We start from the raw sequence: 19070 nt of genomic DNA on the forward strand, positions 1-19070 counted from the left end.
CTTCAAGTTACATAATTCCTGACCATGGGTTATGCTGGCCAGGACTGCTGGAAGTTACAGTCAACTAGACAGTGATATGTACCTCATACGTATAGATGGCTTGATGAGACTGGATTAAATTCAGGACTTCCACTGACTGAATGGCAGAATCCAGAAGAAACAAGGGGGTCTATGTCCTCTTCAATTACAAGTGCCCCATGCACTAAACACTCAGTTTTTGAGAGCTGAGGAAAATCTGGAGTTTAGGTAGCTAAGGGCTGGAGATATGAAGGAAGAAGGAGAGGAAGGCAAGGAGCACCATCATTAGTTAGAGTTAGGATGTGCTTTTTGTATTATACTTTTGCTGCATTTTTAAAATCATTTATTTTTAAAAAATAATTTAAACATATTTATGACATTATTTTAGACTGTATACCATATATAAAAGGTAAAGGTTTCCCCTGACGTTAAGTCCAGTCATGTCTGACTCTGGGGGTTGGTGCTCATCTCCATTTCTAAGCCGAAGAGCCGGTGTTGTCCATAGACACCTCCAAGGTCATGTGGCCGGCATGACTGCATGGCGCGCCGTTACCTTCCCGCCGGAGCGGTACCTATTGATCTACTCACATTGGCATATTTTCGAACTGCTAGGTTGGCAGGAGCTGAAGCTAACAGTGGGCGCTCACTCTGCTCCTGGGATTTGAACCTGGGACCTTTTGGTTCATCAGCTCAGCGCTTTAACGCACTTCACCACCGGGGTTCCTCAGTATATACTCATGTATAAATTGACCTTATGTTTTGAGATCAACATTTTGGATTTAGATATAACCCATGAATAAGTCCAGGGTCTTTCCACTGAGGTGGGAAAGCACATAGCACTGCTTCAGGGGACCTGTTGGACCTTGATGCCATCTAGACATTCAGAAAAGCCAATGTGCTGTGGCTGAGATAATACAGGGGGTCAGTGTGTTTTAATAGTTCGACTGGGATGGGATATGCTCTCACCTTTTGCCATTCTATTGAGAAATGCTTCCCTTTCTGATAAAGAGTTAAGGTACAATATATATCCTTGCCGTATATACTAATGTATAAGTCGACTTCATGTATAAGTTGAGGGCAGATTTTGAGGCTAAAATTATGGATTTTGATCTGACCCATGGATAAGCTGAGATCATTCTTTGGAGAAGGAGAAACACCAATGCTGCCTCAGGGGGGCAACCGTCCCTAATCTCTGCCATTTCAGCGTCCTGGTATTCAAAAAAGAAAGAAGCAACACATGTTGGAGAAAGTAGAAGGGATCAGTGCTTCTTTTAACGTCTCCTTGGGTGGACTAAGCTCTTGCCTTTGGTATAGTAGTCACATTAAGGTACATTAGTCACACTGACCCATTTATAAGTTGACTCAGGTTTTTTTCGGTTTGATTTTTTGACTAAACTTTCTAAATGTATACATGAGCATATAAGGTACTTTGACCCATGGATAAGTTGACCCAGGGTTTTTTGGTAAATGTTTTGACTAAAATTCTTAGATGTATACAGGAATATATATAGTTTTTGTTGTTTTTTAACCAGTGGGTGATTCATTATGAATTGGTATTTAATCATTAAAGGTTATTTATTATTATTTATTCTTTGGAGGCTTTTAAACAGAGGCTGGATGGCCATGTCTTGGTGGTACTTTGATTGTCCTTTTTCTTCATGGCAGGGGGTTGGACTTCCTAGCCCATATGGTCTCTTCCAACTCTATGATTCTATTAACTGAAATTACAAAAAGTTGTTTGTTTATAATACATTTGTTAATAATTGAACAAATTTAATTTTGAAGTGGATGTTATAATTGTACTGAACTTGAAAATATTTGTATATGACAAAATTACAGAGGAGGCTTTTGGGTGGTGCTTGACTAGAGCCTGTGTTTTTTTTTATCATGATATAATTTGTTCCACAGAGACAGAGACCAGACTTGTTACTGCGGGTTAAGTGAAATAGCCACAACTTTAATGATACATAATTGTATACTAGTTTGAAACACTCAAATACAGTCCCCTCTGGATACAATGTGCAGGTAAAAGGTACATTGCGTTCCATGGTTTCCAAACTGACACATGCTCTGATGTCAGGTGTGAGTACTTGGCAAGGTTTGCTGTCATTTGTAGTTCAGAGGGTGAGGAAAAAGGTCTTCTTGAGAAGATGGATCCCACAGATGACCAAGCTGCATGTTAATCCCCACCATTGTTTTACAATTATCTGGCAGTCCCAGAATATTCCTCGCAATTTAACTCATGCTTATTGTCCTCTTTCATATCCACTAACTGTGGCTTAAATCAAATTTTATCAGAATGGCGTCATCATGGTTAATTTGTGGTGTACCTTCAGGTTATTTCTCACTTATGGAAAACCACTCATGGACTTTTACTGATGAGATTTCTTCTGAGAGGGGTTGCTATTCTTCTGAGAGAATATATATCCTACATACTCATGTTTATGTCTGGAAATACTAGTAAAAAAATAAGTCCAAATACTTATCCACAGTTTGATGTTGAGTACTATATTTTAACTCTTATTGAAAAAGGAACTACAGTAGAGTCTCACTTATCCAACATAAACAGGCCAGCAGAACGTTGGATAAGTGAATATGTTGGATAATAAGGAGAGATTAAGGAAAAGCATATTAAACATCAAATTAGGTTATGATTTTACAAATTAAGCATTAAAACATCATGTTATACAACAAATTTGACAGAAAAAGTAGTTCAATACGTAGTAATGTTATGTTGTAATTACTGTATTTACGAATTTAGCACCAAAATATCACGATACATTGAAAACATTGACTACAAAAATGTGTTGGATAATCCAGAACGTTGGATAAGCGAGTGTTGGATAAGTGAGACTCTACTGTACCTCATTCTCTGAGGAAAATGGTGAATGCAAGAGCTTATTCCACCCCAGGGGAACGCAAAGAAGCACCAACTGCTTCTTCTCTCTCCACCATGTCACTGTTTCTGGCTGTTTTGAATGCCTAGGTGGAAAAATGGCAGTGGTGGTTAAGGGATTGTGGTTAAGTGGTGATGGTGTCCCCCTGAGTCATCACTGGTGCTTTCCCCTCTCTACAGAATGACCTCCAGCTTTTCCATGAGTTATATCAGTCCATAATTTTGGCCCCAAAATCTGTCCTCAATTTACACATGAGTAATTTGCCCAAGACGACCCAGTGGGTTTCCATAGCTGAATGGGAAATTCAGAGTCCCTAACCACTTCACCACACTAGCTATCCGTGGTTTTTTTTTTTTTTTGAAGTGAGAAGTACTCCCAGAGGTCTCATAGAAGTTATAATAATATATTTTTAGAAGTTATAATAATATTGTAGACAAGCTAAGTTGTTCCATTTCTCTTGTATCAAAAGCAAATCTTCCCTGTCACAATACTTCTATTATGTGGCAATCTGAAAGAATTGTATAGCCTGCTAACCACCCAGGTTCAAGGTGTTCTTGTTTATAAGTGCCGACCTAAACAGTTTAAGATCATTTCTTCCTGAACACACACTCTTAATAAACCACTGTGTTTTTCAGGGAGATGAGAAGAAATGTTTGTTGATAATGTAAACTTAGTTTGGTTACACCACAAAAGGGGCTTTCCTTTACATGTGGGTATGTTTGCTTGCCTATTAAATTAATTGTGCATTTGTTGGTTGATTGGGTTTTGGAAGATTGGGATAAATACATCATGTTGTCAAGATATGGAATGATAAAATTGCTACAATTTTTTTCTTACGATACCTTGTACTTTGTACCATTGTTCTGGTTATTGTTTTGTATTTTGTTGTAATCTGTTGAAGATTTTTTAAAATAGGAAACATATACATATTTAAAATAAACAAATTTAGGCAAAATAAATCGTGTAATATTGCTCTATAATTTTAGTTGTACATTTATATCTGTAATAATCCAGAATTTTTGAAAAGATCTTTGGTTGAAATTTGATCTAAGTTACGTTTTTCCAAGTATAATTTATATATTTTGATTCTAAACACGAAACAAATTTGGAGACTATACTTGGCATATGTATAAACTAGCGTCAGACAGTGAGGAAAGCCTAAATAACCACAGTAAATCCATTGAACTGAATGGTATTTGTAATTACAGTAGAGTCTCACTTATCCAAGCTAAACGGGCCGGCAGAAGCTTGGATAAGCAAATATCTTGGATAATAAGGAGGGATTAAGGAAAAGCCTATTAAACATCAAATTAGGTTATGATTTTACAAATTAAGCGCCAAAACATCATGTTATACAACAAAATTGACATAAAAAGTAGTTCAATACGCAGTAATGTTATGTTGTAATTACTGTATTTACAAATTTAGCACCAAAATATCACGATATATTGAAAACATTGACTACAAAAATAGCTTGGATAATTTAGAAGCTTGGATAAGCGAGGCTTGGATAAGTGAGACTCTACTGTAATACTAATTGGAATAAAATAGGATTTGTTGGAATTCAAATTGGATTTATATCTGAAATATGCTCCAAGAAGGGTGAAAACAGTTTATAAGTACATTTTATATTGTTTTAAACACTTCTTAATTCTCTTTTTTGTAACCAGGTGGAGAAAGAACCTGTGGAGTACATGAACTAATTTGCATTAGAAAAGGTAGACAATTCCTTAAAATACTTCCTTTAATATTTGGTTATTTATAATGGATTCTTTAACTCTCATGCATTAAATTTATATAATGGAGATGTGTGTGAGAGAACAAAACAACTTTCTTTCATTTTTAGAAAACTATGTCAGAAACCAGAAGTGGCTTGCTCGGAGAAAACAAAATTTCATTCAAGGGGCTGAGGAGGTATGCATTGGAATGCTTGTTGAATCAGGAGTTATAAGAAATATACATTATACCCATAACCTCCAGTATACTGAAATTTGCATTGGAATCACAACTGTAATACATACAGTGCAAGATTAATTGTTTTATTGTAATGCATGAGAGTTAAATAAATCTACAAAGGTTATAAACACATAAACTGTGGACTAGACTATAGTTGCATCTGTAGACATTTGTTCTACATTATCAATCAGAAAGAAAAAACAAATTTTCCTGCCTAGTTTCCTGTACGCCATACTTACCTATTGTGACTTATCAGATGAGTGGCTGTTTATTAAACATCATGATCACATTTGCAGAGAGTTCTGTTTAGCTTAGTTTTGTTTATAAAGTACTTCTATATATTGTACATAATAAAGTTATTTCAGTTCTTAATTATGTGAGAAGTTATTTTTACGACTGTATGGCCAATGGAAAGAAAGTTGGTCTTGATTTTGGATGACTGCTTGGAACTCAGTTTGATAGACTCGTATTTTTAGATCTGATTGTGCTTATCTGCTATTTAGTATTGTATTTTATGAATATTGCTGTAATTAATTAGTTAACTATTTTAATTAATTTGTATTGTAATTTATATTTTTATATACATGTGTTTTATTGTAAGCCACCCTGAGTCCCCTTTTGGGTGAGAAGGGCGGGATACAAATGTTGTAATAAATAAATAAATAAATGCCCATTGGTCATGAAGTCACGGTTCATAGGTAGTCCCCATTTTGTGCTGTGGCTTTCTGATGATAGAAAGGGTAACACACAATATACATTACCTAGAGCTGGTTAAAACGAAAAATGGGTTGTAAATGTGATAAATAAATAACATTACATTTGTTCAACAGCTCTGTTACTGTTTTTAAGTGTTGTCAAGTTAACCTGAACTTATGGCAAACCTATGGCTGAGAAACCTCCATGTCACCCATCATTACTAGCTTTGCTGAGTTCCTATAGATTGGGGGCCATTGTTTTATTGATTGTGTCTATCCATCTTAATGCATTCCTCTTTTCTTGTTGCCTTCTACTTTACCATTTATTATTGTCTTTTCTCATGTTCTAATACTCACATTCTGATTTGTCTTTTTACCAGTCCATTGTATCTGTAGAACTATTTTCCAGCACCATATTTCAGATGAGTTGATTTCTTCCCGTTTCTTCACGGTCTAGCTTTCAGAACCATACACAGAAATTGGAAATATATTGACATGGGCAACTTTAATATTCAGTGATATATCTTGACACATAAGAATCTTGTCTAATTCCTTCAAAGCTGCTTTTCCAAGGCTTTGTCTTCCGATTTCTTGACCGCAGTTTTCATTCTGATTAATGACTGAGCTGAGGTATGGAAAATCATGAACTATTTCAGTGTCTCCCTGGGCTACCTTAAATTTGTGTAAATCATCTGTGGTCATTATTTTTGTTTTCATTTGTGTTTCTACCTTTGCACTTTCCTCCTTTCCTTTCAGTAGTTGCTCCAAGTCTTTATTATTTTCTGTTAGTTGTATGCTGTCATCTGCAGATTTTATATTATTGAAGTTCCTTCCTCCAGTTTCCATGCCTCGTCACTGTTGTTGTTTAGCATACAAGTTGAACAGATAGCATGATAAAATGAAATCTTGTCTGGCCCCCTTGCAAATTGAAACCATTCTGTTTCTCAGTATTCTGTCCTGTTGATAGCTTCTTATTTGAGCACAGATTATGCTTTAAAGAATGATTTATTGTTTTTCATGATCTGCACAAACAAAGGCTTTGCTATAATCTATAAAGTACAGGATGATTTCCTTCTGAAATTGTTTGGTGAACGCCATTATTCAATGTATGTTTGCAATATGATCTGTAGTGCTTCTTTGCTTCCTGAACCTAGCTTGAACACCTGGCATTTCTCACTCTATATGTGATAAAAGCTTTTGTTGTAGAATTTTGAGCGTCGCTTTGTTTGCAAGGAAATTAATACTGTCACTCTGTGCTTGCTGCAGTCACTTGTGTCCCCTTTCATAGGGATTGGAATATATATTACACATTTCCAATCTGGAGGCCATTATTTTGTTTTCCAGATTTGTTAATAGGTTTTAGTTAGAAGAGCAATTCTGCAGTTGTAGCTTGAAGCAGCTCTATTGATATGCTATTTTCTCCTGGTGATTTATTTCTCCTAAGTGATTTGAGTAGAATTTCCACTTCATTTTCTAAAACTGAATGTCGGTTTTTAAAGAAGAAGATTTTTTAGATCAAGTCAGGGGGTGCTGTGCTTTTAGCTTTGAATATGTTTTGATCAGTTTTTATGGATTTAACAGATTTTAAAAATACTATTAATATTTAATTCTGATTTAATGTTTATATATTTATAGGCTTTAAATTATATTAAAATGCTTTTAATGTATGCCGCTTTGAGTCTCCTTTGTGGGGAGAAAAAGTGGAGTATAAACATAATAATTATAACAATGATAACCATCTTCATTTTTCCCCCCTGGATGAATCTTTCATCATTTCTTTTTTAAAATAGTTTTTCAGTATATTTGTATCATCTTTTTGTTTCTATTTAGTCATGTCTTGTGTTCCCCTGCTGATCATATAGCATTTTTACTCTTACTTTAAATTTCCATTCGATTTCTCAGATCTTGGGGAAGAAGATCTTGTTCTTCTTTTTGTTGTTGTCCTATTTCTTCACATTGGAGGTTATAGTAGTTTTCCTTGGCACTTGCATTCAAGGTGCTGACCTTTTTGTTACCATTTACTTCTGCTTCTCATGTGTCCTTAATTGCTTGAGGATTTTGATATATCATCAATTGAGGATTATTTTTCTTTTTGGTTGCAGACAGTGTATTTTTGCATTCCTCTCTGATAGTGTTCCTGGTCAGTTAGCCTAATAGTGCAAATCTGTATTTTACATTCTTTTTAAATATGATGGGGATGTTGTGCAGGTTATATTTTGGCACAATGATTGGTTTAGTGTTCTTCTTTAGCTTTCATTTTTGATATCAGCAGGTCAAGATCTATATCACAGGCTGCCCTTAGTTGTCTTCTTCTTCTTCTTCTTCTTCTTCTTCTTCTTCTTCTTCTTCTTCTTCTTCTTTTGCATTGTAAGTAAGTACTATGGGCCAGGCTGTGGCGCAGGCTGTTGAGCAATCAACTGCAGCCAGCTGCAACAAATTACTCTGACCATGAGTTCGAGGCCAGCTCGGAGCCCCACGTTTGTCTTGTCTTTGTTCTATGTTAAGGCATTGAATGTTTGCCTTATATGTGTAATGTGATCTGCCCTGAGTCCCCTTCGGGGTGAGAAGGGCGGAATATAAAGACAGTAAATAAATAAATAAATAAATAAATAAGCAAGTAACTTTATTTTTCTATCCCACCACCATCTCTTGGATGGGACTCGGGGCGGCTAACACAGGACACAGGCCCGAAAACACTAGACAAAGTAAAACAATTAAAATATGTTGCAATAAAAACACAGTAAAATCAACATTATGCAAAACTACATTAAGCCAAACAATACAATAAACCATAAAAACTTATTTAATATATATAATGCGTAAAGATAAAATAAAATAAGATGGTGGTGGTGGGGGGGGAGGATAGCATGGAGGGGCCATTTGAACTAAAGTGCAATAGTATAGTTGTCAGAACCCTGGCTGCTGGGCACCAAAAACCATACACGGAGGCCAATCTCTATCTAATATCTTTATTAAGGAAATATATAAAAGCAACAAAAACAAGTGAAGAATATAGTTCAGAAGCAGACCTTTCAAATGAGGTCAAATATAGTCCAAAAATGTATTGTCCAATAAATGATATTAGAGTTCAAAGTTTTAATCCACTTGACCGAAACACACACTTTGCCAAGCAATAGTGTGGGGAAATGTCAGAGTCTTAGAGTCCAATGAAGCTTGATAGCAAGGCTGGAAATAAACTTGATTCTTGGCTAGGTCCGTGACTGGAAACAAGGCAAAACATGAAACGGGGAGCAGGGTCCGTGGTTAAACAGCAAGGCTCGGCAAGGCTTGAAGCTTGATCCGGGAAGCAAGGAACTGGGGTTACGAAGTCCACACACGATCTCACTCCTGAAGCTGATCAATTGACTCCGCAAAGAATCTCTCGCGCCAAACACCTATATTGGGTCTCGTTTTCCCGCCAACAAATCTCTTTCCCTAGAGAACAAGAAGCGAAACCCAACTCTGTCCAGATGCAAGACTCCTTAGAATTTCCCAAGGGAAGCAGTCCTAATCAGCTTGTTGTTTGGCAGCGATCCGTGAACTCCTCCGTTGGGCCTCTCTAACTCCTCTGTCTCTAGAATAAAATTCTTTCCTGGGAAACGGAGGGGAGTCCTGCCCGAGGCCTGTTTTGCTGAATTCTTGAGGGCAAACGTCAACATCCGGCAGGTGAAGAGACTCCGGCTCTTGTTGCACCGGCGAAAACCCCATGTTTTCATCTTCATCTGCCACAATAGTACTAGGAACAGGACTACAAGGCCCATGAGGCATCACACTAGCTATAAATTGCTTTGGGGCCAAAGGACAAAGTGCAAACATTTCTCAACCAAAGGGGTGAGAGACGAACGACCAATTTACTATAGGGAAAAGGACCTGTGCGGAAGAAAGTGTTTTAAACTAAATCTTGGTCATGGGGACTGAATTATTCAAATGCGCAACGAAAAAGCCAAGTTTTTAGCTGCTTTTTAAAAGATGCAAAGGTGGGTGCCTGCCTGATCTCCCTAGGGAGGTAATTCCAGATCCGGGGGGCTACTACTGAGAAGGCCCGCTCCCTCATCCCCGCCAACCGAGCTTGTGATGGAGGCGGGAGTGAGAGAAGGGCCTCCCCGGATGAACGAAGAGATTGTGCAGGTTAATAGGGGGAAACATGGTCACGAAGGTAGGCGGGTCCCAAACCGTTTAGGGTTTTATAGGTAAGAACCTGCACTTTGAATTGGGACCGGAAAATAATCGGCAGTCAGTGGAGCTCCTTAAACAGGGGGATTGACCGCTCCCTGTATTTCGCTCCCGTTAGCAACCTGGTTGCCGAACATTGGACTAATTGTAGTTTCTGGGCTGTCTTCAAGGGCAACCCCACATAGAGTGCGTTGCAATTGTCCAATCTAGAGGTGACTAAGGCATGGACCACCGTGGCCAAATTAGACTTCACGAGGTACGGTTGCAGCTGGCGCACAAGTTTTAGTTGTGCAAAGGCCCTCCCGGCCATCGCTGACACCTGAACATCAAGTGTCAGCGCCTAATCCAGGAGGACCCCCAAACTGCGGACCTCTGCCTTCAGGGGGAGTGCGACCCCGTCAATCACAGGTTGCCACCCTATACCCCAATCAAACATGCGACTGACCCCGAGGACTTTTGTCTTGTCAGGATTAAGCTTCAGCTTGTTCACCCTCATCCAGGCCATCACAGCAGCCAGGCACTGGTTCAGTATCCGAGGGGCTTCCTTGGAGTTAGGTAGAAAAGAGTAGTAGAGTTGAGTGTCATCTGCGTAGAGATGGCACCGAACTCCAAAACTCTGGATGACCTCAGCCAGTGGTTTCATGTAGATGTTAAAAAGCATGAGGGATAGAACGGAACTTTGCGGGACCCCACAGGTCAATGGCCAGGGGTCCAAGCATGTATCCCTCAGCTTCACCAACTGGGAACGGCCCTCCAAGAAGGACCGGAGCCACTGTAGCGCAGCGCCACTGAAGCCCATCCCAGAAAGCTGTCCCAGAAGGATACCATGGCCGATGGTATTGAAAGCCGCTGAGATGTCCAAGAGAACCAGAAGGGACACACTGCCCCTATTTAGCTCTCTGCGGAGGTCATCCACCAAGGCGACCAAAACCATCTCAGTACTATGTCCAGGCCTGAAACCAGACTGCGAATGGTCTAGAAAATCGGTGTCTTCCAAGAATCCCTGGAGCTGAGAGGCAACCACCTGCTCCAACTCCTTGCCCAAAAAGGGAGGTTGGAGATCGGCCTATAGTTGTTAAGAATGGAGGAATCAAGGGATGCCATTTTTAATATGGGCTTAATTATTGCCTGTTTCAGGCTAGATGGAAAAATCCCTTGCTCCAATGAGGAGTTTACTATCGTCTCGAACCACATTACCAGCATAGGGAATGAAACTTCTCCATCTTCTGCTTAGAGTTATGTATAGTTATTTGATTTCATTATTGGACATCAGGTGAAATCCACATGTACAATCAACACTTTGGTTGCTTGAAGAATGTGTTCTTGAACAAAATATTGGCCTTGCAGAATTGAACCAGTAGCTCTCCAACTTCATTTCTTGATCCTAGGCCAAATTCTCATACAGTTTTTGATTCTGTACTGCTTACCTCCTTTTGTATTCAAATCGCCTATGATTATCAACATATCCTGTTTTGGTATGTGAACATTTTTTTCCTGGACTCCAGCACAGAGTGCCAGTTTGGTGTAGAGGTTTGAGCACTAGACTACAGCTTGAATTCACACAATTCCATAGAAACCTATCCAAAAGGTTAGAGATTCCCAGTGAATTTTTCCCCCTGCTATTTTTCTCAGAATGGCAACCTCTATTCAAAATTATAATCTGTCTTTGAAAATTTCCATATTTAAAAAAGAATTGCCACAAGGCACAGAGAACTGCTAAGAAACAGAACCTTTTATTTTATACATGAAACTAATCATACCTAATCCTAAAGTTGTTTGAATTCAAACTGCATGTTATATGTGTCAAATGTTTGATGTACTGTATTATTATGTTTGAGTGTGGTATTCTTCTCATTTCAAGTTTGAACAAAAATATCTGGAAAATATATTTTAAACAAGTGAATAAATTATTTCTAGGCTTGTCAGTGTAGTATATTTCAAGCACTGATTAGCTATGTTTTAATATAATCAATACATTTTAATATAATCAATTACATTAATGTTTTAGTATGTTTATTCTTTATTATAATTTCCCTGAGCCGGAACCTGCAAGTTCACATGATAACAGACAAACATGCAATCTTTGTTGGACTGCATAAAGAAGAATGAAATACTGAGCATTTCCTTATATCTCTTTGCTCCTAGTTAATAAAATTGGCCATTTCCTTTATATAGGCCACAACCATTCAGATAAATGTGCTTTAAAAGAACCACTTAGAAACAATTCTTCCTTATGTGTATCTCAGATGCATCTTTTTAAACTTTTGGTTTATCCTAGCAACAGAAGTGAGCTCACATGGGGTATTTCATCATTTGACGTAGAGCTCTGTAAGAAGCATTGTTCCTTTTTGGGGTCCATCATCACTTCTGAAAAGAATAACATTAATCTGTCACAATACTTGAACTCCAATAGTATATAAAGAGAATTTTGGAAGTGTTCCAATATAGTGACCTTTAAAAATAGTTAAAACTATATATTTGTATATTTAATTAGTATTTTAGGGTGCTTTGCCCAATGATAATGTGAAATAAAATTGTTAAATGATGAATAGCTATTTAAATGTTCTCAGGAATAAAGATGTCATCACTAGAATGTTATTTGGATCACAGGAAACCAGATACACATTCCTGCTTCCATTCTTTTACTTTATGCATCCTGAAATCCATATGCCAGCTCTTTGTTAAATTAAGATTATATAACCTAATGAAATTACATAGATAAGTGTCAGCTCACCACAGCCGCTCCTGAATGAACACATGAGACTCTTTGTGGTATCACCAGGAACTTTTACTGTAGGAAACATGAACATCAGAAAAGCCAAGAATGGGAGGCTCCGGCCAACCCTCCTTTATATACCCTCCCCCTCATTTGAACAGTCTCTTCCCGCTCAGTAAAACCCCGCGCAAATTCCCCGCCAAGTCCATCAGCCGTTTCTCCTCCGAGTCCTGGGACGCAGGTGTCTTATCAATGTCAGTGACCCTGAAACTCAGAGCCACATCCAGGCTCTAGTAGCAGGGTTCTGACATGGCGTCCTCCTCCCCTTCGTCCTGGAAGGAAAAGATTAAACACAACTATTGTTCTCCGCTGTCCAGAGTTCCTTTATACTTTTTTAACAGGCTGCAATGGAATACCGGGTGTACCTTTCCTAGGTCCTTTGGTAGCCTCAGCTCATAGGTCACTTCGTTTATTCTTTTTGCTACCCTGAATGGCCCTATATAGCGTGGAGCCAATTTCTTGGATGGGAACCCCAATTTCAGGTTTTTTGTGCTCAGCCAAACCAGATCTCCTTCGCCCAATTTGTCCCCCTCTCGGCGCCTACGATCCGCAAAGAGCTTGTACTTCTTTTGTGTTTCCCGCAATGCCTCTACCACGGCTTGCCACCCTTGCTTGATTTTGGCCGGCCATTCCTCGTCTGTCTGGCCCTCCCCTTCCTTCCACTCGGGTAGCCTGGGGAAAGGTGCCACCTCCTGTCCGTATACTATTTCGAATGGGGCACGACCTGTGGCCGAATGCACGGCCCCGTTAAAAGCCATCTCAGCAAACGGAAGAAGGTCCGCCCAATCATCCTGTCTATAATTGGTGTACATCCTTAAGAATTGGCACAGTGTCTGTTGGGTACGTTCGACCCCCCCGTTGGTCGCGGGATGAAAGGCCGAGCTCAGGTTCCTTTCTGCTCCTAACAGCTGTAAGAATTTTCCCCAAAATTTTGCAGTAAATTGGACTCCCCGGTCACTAATTATCTTGTCGGGACACCCATGTAGGCGATATACATGCTTCACATACAAATCAGCAAGTTTTTCAGCTGAAGGAAGTTTTGGCAGAGCCACAAAGTGTGCCTGTTTTGAGAATAGGTCCAATATTGTCCAAATGTATCTGTGGCCTCTGCTGGGGGGTAGTTCGCCTACAAAATCCATGGCTACGCATTCCCATGGCCTCATGGGCTCCACCACCTTCTGCAATAGCCCCTGGGGCTTCCCCGGTGGTGTTTTTCCCTCTGCACATAATTCACACTGCGTGACGTACCCCCTGGCGTCTTTCCTCATTCCGGGCCACCAGCATTGTTTGGCCAACAGTTTAATAGTCCTGGTGGGGCCTAGATGACCCGCACCCTTGTTATCATGGTACTTCCTTAACATTTCTCGTCTTAAACATTCAGGAATATACAATTTCTTATTTACAAACACCAAATCCCCACACAATTCTCCCTTTTCTTTGTTTGTTTGTAACCATTTGTCCATTCCATACGCTCGCTTCAACTCTTCCTCCCATATTTCTCCTCCCCCCGTGGAAATGGCAGTACGTTTGTTTTCTTTGGCCGCTTGTGCTCGAGTTAGTACTGCCAGGCCCCATTGCTTATCAAGAAAAATACTCCCTTCAGATTCCTGAATTCCTCCCCCGTGCTGAGGCATTCGAGAGAGAGCGTCGGCGAGTATATTATGTTTCCCCTGGAAGAATCTGAGTTTGAAATCAAAACGGCTGAAATATTGGGCCCATCTAATTTGCTTCGCTGATAGTTTACGAGGGGATCTTAGATACTGTAAATTTCTATGGTCAGTCCACACCTCAAACGGTGTTCCACTTCCTTCCAGGAAGTGTCTCCAGCACTCTAGTGCTTTTAGAATCGCTAAGGCTTCTCTCTCCCAAATCGGCCAGTTTTTTTCTGTATCGCTAAACTTTTTTGACAGATAGCCACATGGCTTCAGGTTCCCCCCCTCGTCTTTCTGTAGCAGAACTGCCCCATATGCCCGGTCTGACGCATCGCAATGTAATACAAAGGCTTTCGACATATCAGGGTGCTGTAGGACAGGCTCCTCCGTAAAACGCTTTTTAAGGGCTTCGAAAGCTTCCTGGCATTCTATTGTCCAGGTCAGTTTGGCCCCTGGGGCCTTCACTTTGGCTGTTTCTCCCCTGCCTTTAGTCTTTAACAAATCCGTTAATGGCAAAGTGAGGCGCGCAAAGTCCTTGATAAATGTTCTATAGAAGTTTGCGAACCCTAGGAAGGATTGCAGCTGCTTCCGTGTTTTGGGGGCTTCCCACCCCCTCACGTCTTCTACCTTCGCAGGGTCCATCGCCACTCCCTGGGAGGAAATCCTATACCCCAGAAAGTCTATCTGGTCTTTATTGAACTCGCACTTGGCAAGCTTCGCATACAGTTTTGCTTCTCTCAACTTTTGCAGGACTTCCCTGACTAGTTCTATGTGTTGCTCCTTAGTCCGAGATACTAACAATATGTCATCTAAAAAAACAAAGACTCCCTTGTACAACAATGGATGCAACACTTCGTTGATTAATTGCATGAACGCGGCGCCTCCGCCGCACAAACCGAAAGGGAGCACACGATAATTGAATAATCCGAATGCACAGGAGAAGGCCGTCTTCCACCTGTCCTCTGGTTTAATCTGCAATTTATGATACGCTTCAATTAAGTCCAATTTAGTGAATATCTGTCCCTCCGATAACTGGGCGATCAAGTCCTTCACTAAAGGTAGGGGGTATTTATTTCCAGAACTGATTGCATTCAGGCCCCTGTAGTCAATGCAGAGCCTCAGCGTTTGGTCCTTTTTGCGCCTGAACAACACAGGCGCCCCTAGAGGGGAATTTGAGGGCTCTATGAAACCCCTCGCTAGGTTTTTATCAATGTATTTTCTCAGTTCCTCCTTTTCCCTAGCCGACATTGGGTATATTTTTGCCTTAGGAAGCTCTGCTCCTGGGACTAGCTCTATCTTCACTTCAACTCTCCGCTTCGGTGGGAAACTGTCTGCTTCCTTCTCATCAAATACGTCCACAAAATCCCGATACTCTGGGGGTAATTTATCTGCCAGTTCTGCTATCCTGATAGAGTCTTCCTCCCCCCTTTTCCCCGGCTCCCTTTCCACTTCCTGGCTCCCTCCTTCCAACTTCATCCTGAAAATCATGCTCTTATCCTCCCAGTTGATTTGCGGGTTGGCCTGCCCCAGCCATGGCATGCCTAGTATAACATTATAGCTGGCTATTTGTGATATCACAAATGACACCTTTCCTTCCCAACTCCCTATCTTACACTTTACATCTTCGGCACTGTACTTAGCTAATGATCCCGATGCTGTGGATCCGTCCAACTGCGAGAAAGCTATTGGGGATTCTAGGTTCGTTCTTTCGCATCCCAATCCCTCGGCTAATTCAGGGGAGATGATGTTCCTGGAACATCCACAATCCACAAATGCTTTGCAGGTTGCTTGTTTGCTGCCACTTTCCAGCTGAATGGGGACCACTATCATGGCTTTGTCCTGACTTACCAACCCCCCCGAGTGGTGCCTCATCGGTGGTTCTTCCTCGGCGCGTTTCCCTGCCACGGCTCTTGGTTTGGGCGGGCCTCCGCCTTCCCCTTTTCTCTGCCAGCACTCGGCAGCCCTGTGGCCCAAACGGCCGCACACGAAGCAGCCCCTCCTGCTGGTGCTCACGTTCCCTGTCGGCTCCGTTCTCCTCCCGGCTGGGGTTGATCCCTCCTTCCGGCTCCCCTCTTTCATCTGCGGCCGCTGCTGTAGCCCTCCTCGGTGCCTCCTCGCCTGGGCCAGCGATGTCTCGATGCGCCCCGCCAGCTGAATCCATCCGCGCAGTGTGTCAGGCTCATCACGATGCACCGCCCAGGAGAGGATCTCCCGCCTGAGCCCCTCTTTGAAGAGTTCTATCTTTGTCACTGCAGACCATTCCGGCACCTTTTCAGCGAGGCATTGGAACTCCTCCGCATACTCAGATACCGACCTCTGCCCCTGGGAGACGGTCTTCAACTCCTCCCTCGCCCGGATCTGCTCCAGTGGATCTCGGAAACGGGTCTCCAGGGCCCCCATAAAGCGTCGGAGTGACCCCAGACATGGGTCGCGCCGCGCGTGTAGTTGAACGTACCAGCTGGCCGCTCCCCTCTTCAACACTGCACCAATGGCCCGTACCCGGCTGGATTCCGTTCTAAAAGTGTGGGCATTGTCCTCCATATAGCCCCTCACCGTGGTCAGGAAAAAATCCAGTTCAGAGGACTCTCCCCCAAACTCGATCCTTAGTTCCTCTCGTCTCGGTAGGGGTCCCTGTGGTGGCAATCCCCAATCCTCCGCCCGTCGCAAGCCCCCTTGCGGGCCAGTGGGCCCCGCTGCTGCTTCCCTTTGTCCTGTGCCACGCCCGGCATTCGCCAGGGGCACCAGGGTCTCAGTTGGGAGCGTAGCCGGGATTCTCGGAGGCTTTTCCCCTTCGTCGTCACTCTCCTCCACCCGCGTCAGGCTCGTTTGGATCTTGGGCCGGGCACCAGGCTCCTTTCGCATTTCCCTTCCCTTCGGTGCTGGGAGGTCTGCAAAGCCCTGGCTGCTTCCCATGCTCACGTCCCACATTGAGCTAGCCCGGAGTTCCCTTCCTCGCTCCGGCTCCGCCAAAACCGCCAGGCGCTCCATCGCCCTCGACATCACTGCCAGGGTGGTCTCCATCGCCGACATCCTCTCCTCCAGAAACACCATCTTTTGCGGGCCTGGGGAAGGTGAACCTTCCTCTCCTCCGGTGCTATCTCCCCGCACCACTCCGCGCCTCTGGGTTACCCCATTTGGCTGGGCATAAGCGGTGGATGACGCCAGGGCCGCCAGCTGGTGGAACTCAGCGTCCGTCTCGGGAGTGGCCCTTTCCGACCTTCCTCCTCCGGCGCCCAAGAGCTCTTCATCCTCCACTTGCATGTTACACCTCACCGCTACAGCGGGATGGTGTCCGTATTCTTGGCTTAGTGTCAGCTCACCACAGCCGCTCCTGAATGAACACATGAGACTCTTTGTGGTATCACCAGGAACTTTTACTGTAGGAAACATGAACATCAGAAAAGCCAAGAATGGGAGGCTCCGGCCAACCCTCCTTTATATACCCTCCCCCTCATTTGAACAGTCTCTTCCCGCTCAGTAAAACCCCGCGCAAATTCCCCGCCAAGTCCATCAGCCGTTTCTCCTCCGAGTCCTGGGACGCAGGTGTCTTATCAATGTCAGTGACCCTGAAACTCAGAGCCACATCCAGGCTCTAGTAGCAGGGTTCTGACAGATAAGAACATTGCCATGGTTGGTTGGTTAGTTAGTTGGTTGGTTGAATTTCCATTGGTAAAATTCTAATCAAGTTGATGTTTCCCTGTTTAAAAATACCAGATAATGTAGCTTTGTTCTTAAATTTTATGCGGGTCATTGTGTATCACGTAACTTTTACTGCTGTTCTCTAGCATGTGACCATTGAATTAAAAAGCAATGTTTCCAAGATAAATCCTTTGGATTCCTATTCTGTAATAGACTACTCATCCTTTAAAGACCCCATGACTACTCAGTTGTGAAATAGGAAAGAAGCAATGCTGATTCTTATTCAGAAATACTTATTTCTCACTTGATCATTTTACTTTCAATAATTTATTGATTTATTTAATCAATGTAATCAAAAACTATTAATTTAATGGATTTTTCTGATGTTGTTTTTGTTGTTGTGTTACCCACTTTCCAATTCTCAAGTATAGAGACTTAAGTTAAATAAGAAGATTTGCCTTTTCACATTTGAGTTGTTCATTTTTCTGGATAGATGGAATACCAATTTAATCTAGTTATTTCTTGATTTTTAATTTACCGCAGAATTTCCAGACTTACTTGAGTTTTTTTTCACTGCTATTTCTCAGTTTTAGCTTTACAGATTTGATTAATTTGGCCTTCATATTTTCAGGTATTTCATAATGATTATATAGTCAAATTCAGTCGATCATAGAGTTGCCTTGGAGATTCTGAGAGGGGTGTTCTCTCAGGTGTAAAAAAGTAATTTTTTGTGTGGAATCCTGTGCCACTAACTCGAATGATACTGTATCTCCTTCTCCTCCTTTAGCACACCTTCAACACACATAATAATGGTGCAAAGGCTTCCATAGACAATATGTTGTTCTTGTTTTTAAATATATATGTGTGTGTGTAATATATATATATATATATATATAGTAGTATTAGTAGTATTTATACCTTGCTTTTTCTCTCTACAAGGAGATTCAAAGCGGCTCAAATTAGTATTGCTGGTACTGTATTAGTATTTTAAGTAATACAATGGACCTCAATGTCTATTTAATTAGCCATAGCTTGAAAATACTAAAAAGAAAATCCAAGAAAATTCAATTTTATATAAAGGGTACCATTTTACTATGACATTTTATACAGTGGGATTTCAGCATCCATGGATTTTGGTGTCCATGGAAGCACCTGAAATCAAAGCCCGATGGATTCCAAGGTTCCACTGTATACTTTGCAAATTCCTTCCCTCTGCTAGCATTCCATATTTTGCATGTTGAGTTGATCATGGTATATATAACAG

At 41.5% G+C, this 19070-nt stretch overlaps 1 protein-coding gene across 6 annotated transcripts in view; it reads left to right on the forward strand.

The window, feature by feature from the left end:
- Positions 1 to 19070, forward strand: part of syt14 (synaptotagmin 14) — a 123219-nt gene that overhangs the window by 3031 nt on the left and 101118 nt on the right. For 5 of the 6 annotated variants that reach the window (XM_008125800.3, XM_062971680.1, XM_062971699.1 and 2 more), the window contains exon 2: positions 4586 to 4633. Coding sequence is in view for 2 of the 6 variants with exons in the window: in XM_008125801.3 (XP_008124008.2) it covers positions 4586 to 4633 (48 nt within the window). In the remaining 4 variants the exon portion in view is untranslated. Of the gene's footprint in view, positions 1 to 4585; positions 4634 to 4761; positions 4830 to 19070 lie in introns of all 6 variants that reach the window. The other variant, XM_062971685.1, reaches the window with a different exon arrangement.

This window comes from Anolis carolinensis, chromosome 1 (genome assembly GCF_035594765.1).
Source record: "Anolis carolinensis isolate JA03-04 chromosome 1, rAnoCar3.1.pri, whole genome shotgun sequence".
Taxonomy (NCBI): domain Eukaryota; kingdom Metazoa; phylum Chordata; class Lepidosauria; order Squamata; family Dactyloidae; genus Anolis; species Anolis carolinensis.